The 6132-nt window shown below is 37.2% G+C and overlaps 1 protein-coding gene across 2 annotated transcripts in view; it reads right to left on the bottom strand.

Annotated features, from left to right (window-relative positions):
- The window catches only part of LOC131155052 (auxin transport protein BIG), a 46123-nt gene extending 40450 nt beyond the window's left edge, over positions 1 to 5673 (bottom strand). Inside the window, exons 1-2 of one of the 2 annotated variants that reach the window (XM_058107964.1) lie at positions 5283 to 5673; positions 5070 to 5176 (exon numbers count right to left, since the gene is read on the bottom strand). In XM_058107964.1, coding sequence (XP_057963947.1) covers positions 5070 to 5176; positions 5283 to 5523 — 348 coding nt within the window. In that variant the 5' untranslated portion in view covers positions 5524 to 5673. The remainder of the gene's footprint in view (positions 1 to 5069; positions 5177 to 5282) is intronic. The other variant, XM_058107971.1, reaches the window with a different exon arrangement.
- Positions 5674 to 6132: the final 459 nt, after the last annotated feature.

A 6132-nucleotide genomic window follows, 5' to 3' on the forward strand; every position in this document is an offset into this window, starting at 1 on the left:
TACCTCCCTATACTTGGGCGCAATGGTAAAGTTGTCGTTGTATGATCTAGAGGTCATGGGTTTAAGGTATTGAAATAGTCTCTTATAAAAATGTAAGGTAAGGCTGCATACTATAGACCCATTGTGGTCCATCCCTTCCCGGGACCCTAGATACACAGGAGCTTTGTGCATCAGGCTGCCCTTTTTTTTTTTATTGCCTCCCCCCAACAAATGGAAAAAAGGATTCTTTTCCAATTAATCCTTGTATTGATCTTGATTCTAGGTTTGTAACTTCTAATGCTCATAATGAGTCATTTAATTATGGCAAAGGCATCCTACCTATGCCTAGGGTTGATCTTATTGAAACAAATTATCTTTCTTGACGAAGAGATTTAGATTTTGTAGTATGGACTTTAACCTATGACCCATTGGGAAGTGAAAGGAACATCTGGGACCCACAAGGCCTTTTAGATAAATTGGGATGCTATGTAGTTAATATTTAGGCTAGGTTGTCAAAGTGGTTGTTTCTCCTAGAACCTATGAAAGGACCCAAAAAAAGTGCAGAAAAGGAATTGCAAAAATTAGCCTCTTATATTAATTATGGAGGGGTGGAAGGGTAAGAGGGTTAGGGGTAGTAAGTTGGTAGAATGAAGATTATGAGCTGGAATGTTAGAGGTGTTGGCTGTCCTGATAAATGTCGTCAGATTAAAGATATTATAGTCAAGGCTGCTCCTGACATTGTTATGATCCAAGAATCTAAATTGGATGGTGGATGGTTTTCTTGTTAGGACCATAAAGTATTCTGGATTCAAAGAGTGGATGTGGTTAGCTTCTACCTCATGGGGTTATGTTATTATTTGGGTACAAAATTTGCTAGCATATTGGATGTTCTCATTGGTGTTTGATCACTGCCCCTTGATTCTTGAATACAATCCTATTAAATGGGCCCAGCTTAGTTTTGACATGAAAACATTGGCTTTCTCATACTAATCTTCCTAGTATGATAAGGAGTTGGTGGGAGGAGTACACTACAGAATGGTGGGAAGAATTTTGCTTTATGAAAAAATTGAAGTTGTTAAGGCCTAACATACACTGTTGGCCCACAACCTAGTAGCATTGTTGCCGGGAGGTCCTAGGTTCAAGTCATGTTGCCCAAATTTAACATAAATTTGTAAAAAAGTTATTGCCCCCAATGTGGGTGTTGCTCATTGTTTGTTTATCTCTCCAAGTGCTATCAGGTTGCATGTGCGAAGGAGTGTTAAGACCTGATATACATTGTTGGACCACAAACTAATAGCTAGTTTAGGTAAAGTGCTAATCTAACAAAAGTATTTGAAAGAGAAGTTGAAATTTTGGAATATTGAGACCTACAGTGATATTAGATCTAGAAATATATATATATATTCTTGAGGAATTAAGGGTCAATTAATAGACTAAGATTGATAGACTAAGGAGGGCCTCATTTCTAAGGACATTGCTAGAAGATGTATCCAGTTGTCTAATGAATTTGAGCAGGTTGTTTTAAGGGAAGAGATGAGCTATAGACAAAAATCTAGAATGAATTGGGTCAGGAGCAGAGATTGTAATTCTGGACTCTTGCATAGGGTGGCTAATGGCAGGAGAAGAAAGAATTTTATTAAAAAGCTCAACGTTGATGGAGGAGAGGTTAATAGGAATTTGGATTGTACTGCAGGATGAATACTGATTTTTATAGGGATCTCTTTTCAAAGAAGGAAGAGGGGAGATTTATGGTCAAGGGGCTGGATTGGTTTCCTATATCAGCTGATAAAGCATCCTGGCTAGAGAGACCCTTCAAGGAAGAAGAGATTAAAAACTCAGTTTTTGAAATGGATAGAGAGAAAGCCCCTAGGCTGGATGGTTTTACTATGGGGGAGATCTTCTCATAGTTTTTCATTAATTTTTTTATAATTAGTAGGAAGGAGCAGAAGTTCTATTTTTATCACCCTAGTGCCCAAAAAAGATTTTAGTACAAGGAGTGCATCATTTCGCCTCCCCAATTTGCAAATGATACTATTCTCTTCCGCACATATAACATGGGCTTCTTTTCAAATTTGCTAACTATCCTTTAAGTATTTAAGAAAGCTTCCAGTTTAAAGATTAACTTCTCTAATAGTGATTTGGTGGACCTTGGAAGTTGGCACCAATATTGACCCTTTTGTTAGGCTTGGGGGTTGTGCGGTTTTCACTTGGCCAATTATATATTTAGGTTTTCCCTTTGGTGATAATCCTAATGTTGTTCTAGGATTCTATTTTTCAGTGGCTAGGAGACTGGGTAGGTGGAAAGAAACATTCTTCACCTTAGATGGGGTTGGATTACTCTTATCCACACGTGCCTATCTTCAGTTCCGTTGTATTATCTCTCCCTTTTTAGAATTCCTATGAGAGTGGTGCGCATGCTTAAGAAATTAATGAGGGATTTCTTGTGATCAAGTAGGGCAGAGAGTCATAGAGATCACCTTGTAGGTTGGGACACTATGTGTAGGTCTAAAAAAGGGAGGTCGGTCTAGGTTAATTTGGTGTCGAAAAACATTTCTTCAGTGAGGAAATGGTTATGGCGCCTTCCTTTTAGAATCAAATTCTCTTTAGCATAAGATAATTTGCATTAAATTTGGTCTACAACAAAATGGGTGGGATGCAAAAGTTGGGGATAATATTACTTATGCAAGTCCTTGGAAGTTTATAACTCATATTAATGAGTATTTCTTTCCAAGAATCCAATAGCTGGCGGGAAATGGGGAGTGAATTCATTTTTGGGAGGACCTTTGAATTGGGGAGATGTTGTTGGCTATTGCTTTTCCCAGTATTTATCAAGTCTCTATTCTTCATGATACCCCCTTTTTTTCCCCACACGGCAGTAGTCTCTTTTGGGATTTCCATTTCAGGGGAAATCTTAATCATAGAGAGATTTATGAGTTGGCTCTTTTAACAAGTTTTCTTGATTCTTTTCATGTTCGCTTGGGGAATGATAAAATGGTTTGGAGTTTAGATCCTTCTAGGGATTTCTCTTGTAAATTTTTTTTCTCCTATTTGACTCACAACTAATGAGGAACCTTTTAGTTTGTACTCTTCAATCTAGCAAGCGAAAGCTCCCTAAAAAATAAAAGATTTTATTTGGATGGCAGTTCTTCATAGAATTAATACTAATGATGTGCTTTAGAAGAGAAGGCCTAATAAGGCCCTATCAACGGATATTTGTGTACTTTTTTGAGAATTGGGGAGACTTGCTGACATTTGTTTCTTCATTGCCCCTTTACTTGGGTTTGTCTAGAATAAATTATTTGCTATATGTGAAAAAGACTAGACTTGTCACTCCACCTTGAAGGCTTTTTGCTCTATCACGTTTAGAGGTTTTGGAAAAAGGAAGGATAGGAAAGCCTTGTGGTGATGTACCACTGCAACTGTTATTTGGTGTGTTTGGTGGGAGAGGAACGCCAAAATTTTCAAAAGGCTGGCCACGTCTAGCAATTTGGTTTGGAGTAGAGAGGTTTATATTGCGTCATTGTGGGTGTCGGCTAATGGTCTTTTCATCATGTTTCTTTGAAGGATTGGAAAGCCTTGTGGTGATGTACCATTATGGCTGTTATTTGGTGTGTTTGGTTGGAGAGGAATGCCAAAATTTTCAAAAGGGTGGCCGCCGCTAATAATTTGGTTTGGAGTAGGGTGGTTTATCTTGCGTCACTGTGGGTGTCAGCTAATGGTCTCTTTGTCATGTTTCTTTGGATGACCTACAACAGGACTGATTGCATCTGCTTCATTGAGTTTGGCTTTCAGATGTGATGATCTTTTATTTTAATTTTTTGTCTTTCTTGTAAAGGGAGGATCTTTTATTCTCCCGATTTTTTTTTCTTTTTCTTTTCCCCTTTCTTCTTCTGATGTACATTCTTATCTCTTCCAATAAATTTCTTTGTTAAAAAAAAAAAAAAGAGTAAGTTTTTCTTTCTAACAACTCCTTTGTTATAGGATGGTCAAACAATTTTTACAACAATCTTAATCAGCTCTGTATCAACAATTATTTTCCAAAAGCTAGGGGGCAAAACTAAGCATTAGAAACAATAAGAACAACATAAATCATGATACATGTAAACATCAGTATTTTGAGCAATAGTTGAAAGCATTAAGAAAGAGAAAAACAAGCATATCCTGCATTGGGAGAGTGAAATTTAATTTTTCCAATTAGATGGAATCCACATCAAGCTATAAGTTTCTTAGTGGTGTTTGTGTAGACTTGCAGCACACCCTGGTGTACCTTTTCTACGTGCTCTTCACCTACATTTAATTTTCTTGTTGCATGCTTTAAAGGGAAAGAAAAGAGTGTCCTTCAGATCACTGAAAATCACAAAGAATCATAAAGAACTTTGTGTTCATCAGCCCCTAAGGCCCAAAACAAGAATTTCTAGTTGACTGCAGTAAGTCACAACATCAGCTGCTTATTGTCTATTATCGGCTTATCCTACAGCTCAGGCTGCATTGGTCTGCAGGTGTATTGTGGGTTCAGAACATAAAAATTGTTTGACGTATAAACTCCCAACGACTCATCACTGTAGAAAAGATAAACTAAGTAAAAATGAGTCCAAGCGTATCTCTTTCAAGCAAACAATATCTGAATCACTCAAAAATTCCAAAACATCCACCCAGGGTGAGAAACAAATAGGGTAAGAAAACAACACTACCTTTTTTAAAACAAAATCTAGCATTGTCTAAATCTAAATAACATCAAACCAATTAACAATTCACTGGAATTTTAAGTTTATCAAGTAAACGCCATCAAATCAACATTACCCCAGCTAGAGACACAATCAATTCCATGCAATACAAAAGTGCAAAAGCATTGGGAATACCACTCAGGCAAAACTCTCACTAAAAGCAAGCTAAAACTAAGTGCATTTAATTCTTTAAAAAGAAACAGTCGTGTACGAAATGCCAAGCAAGTCATGCATAAATTAACCTAATGACATGAGTTGACAGCTACGGATCAACTAATCGATGATCGCAAGGCCTCACAAGTTTCATCCGAAAACAAGAAGCTCAAACCGTTCAGCCCAGCTCTACAAACAAACACAGTTACAAACCTGAAGATTCAAATCATCATTGCTTGACACAGTTTTCTCCAGAAAACACGTCGCGAACTCGAGTGACTGTTGCACGATTGCGACAATTATAGGTTCCGCTTGTTCAACTGCTCTCAAGATCGGACAAAAGAACTTGCTAAGTACACTGAATCCTCCAAAGAAACCCAAGAAAATAAAAACAGCAAAAGAAAATACTTAAAAGATAACTCTAACCAGAGAGAGATCGAGTGGCTGTAGCAATAGCAGATGCCACGGAACAAACCGCCTGAATCTGCGAGTGGGTCCACGACTCGAACACTAGTTTTCCGCCTGCAATCGCATCAAGGCCTCGCCGGAGGACTGCGTAGAACTTCTCGAGCCCTGGTTTAACTGATTCGGATCGAAGTCTCAGAGCGAGAACGTCCGATGGCTTCCCGTCAAAAAGAAGCTCAGCGAGCTTGGAGAGTTCCGCCATGGGAGCAAAGCGCCTGGAGCGATCGACCGGATGGGCTTCGTGATCAGTGCATGAGAGAGGTAAGAGATTCGTTCGTCAAGTCTCGTCGGAAATGACTCCAGATTACAGAGGGGAGAGTTTAGCGAAGGTTTTTGGAGGTGGAATTGTTTTAAAGGCGACGAAAGGACAATTTGGGATTAAGAGAAAAAAGACTCCGCACGCCGCTTAGCGTTTGCTTCAACCTGAAGTAAATTCTTTACTGGACCGTCTAGTAATGGGCATTCATAATTTTCACATTTTAAAGTTCTCATAATTCTATTTATTTAGATTTACTTATTTTATATTTTAATTTTAGACTTTGGAACATAAATTTAAATTTATGTAAATTTAATTTAATTATAATGTAAAATTATATTGATTTTTTATTCAAATGTATATAAATTTAAATTTAATACTTAAAATTTATACAACCAAAATACAACCCTATAAGTTTAACTATATGTATTTATAAAACTATTAACAATTCTTAAAAGTGAAAATTTCAAAAATATGATAGTTTTGAAAGTGACAAAAATTTATAGTGTAAACTTTTTTTTATCATGTATTCTTATTAAATATAGTTTCATACCC

The sequence above is a fragment of the Malania oleifera genome, chromosome 1, assembly GCF_029873635.1.
Source record: "Malania oleifera isolate guangnan ecotype guangnan chromosome 1, ASM2987363v1, whole genome shotgun sequence".
Taxonomy (NCBI): domain Eukaryota; kingdom Viridiplantae; phylum Streptophyta; class Magnoliopsida; order Santalales; family Ximeniaceae; genus Malania; species Malania oleifera.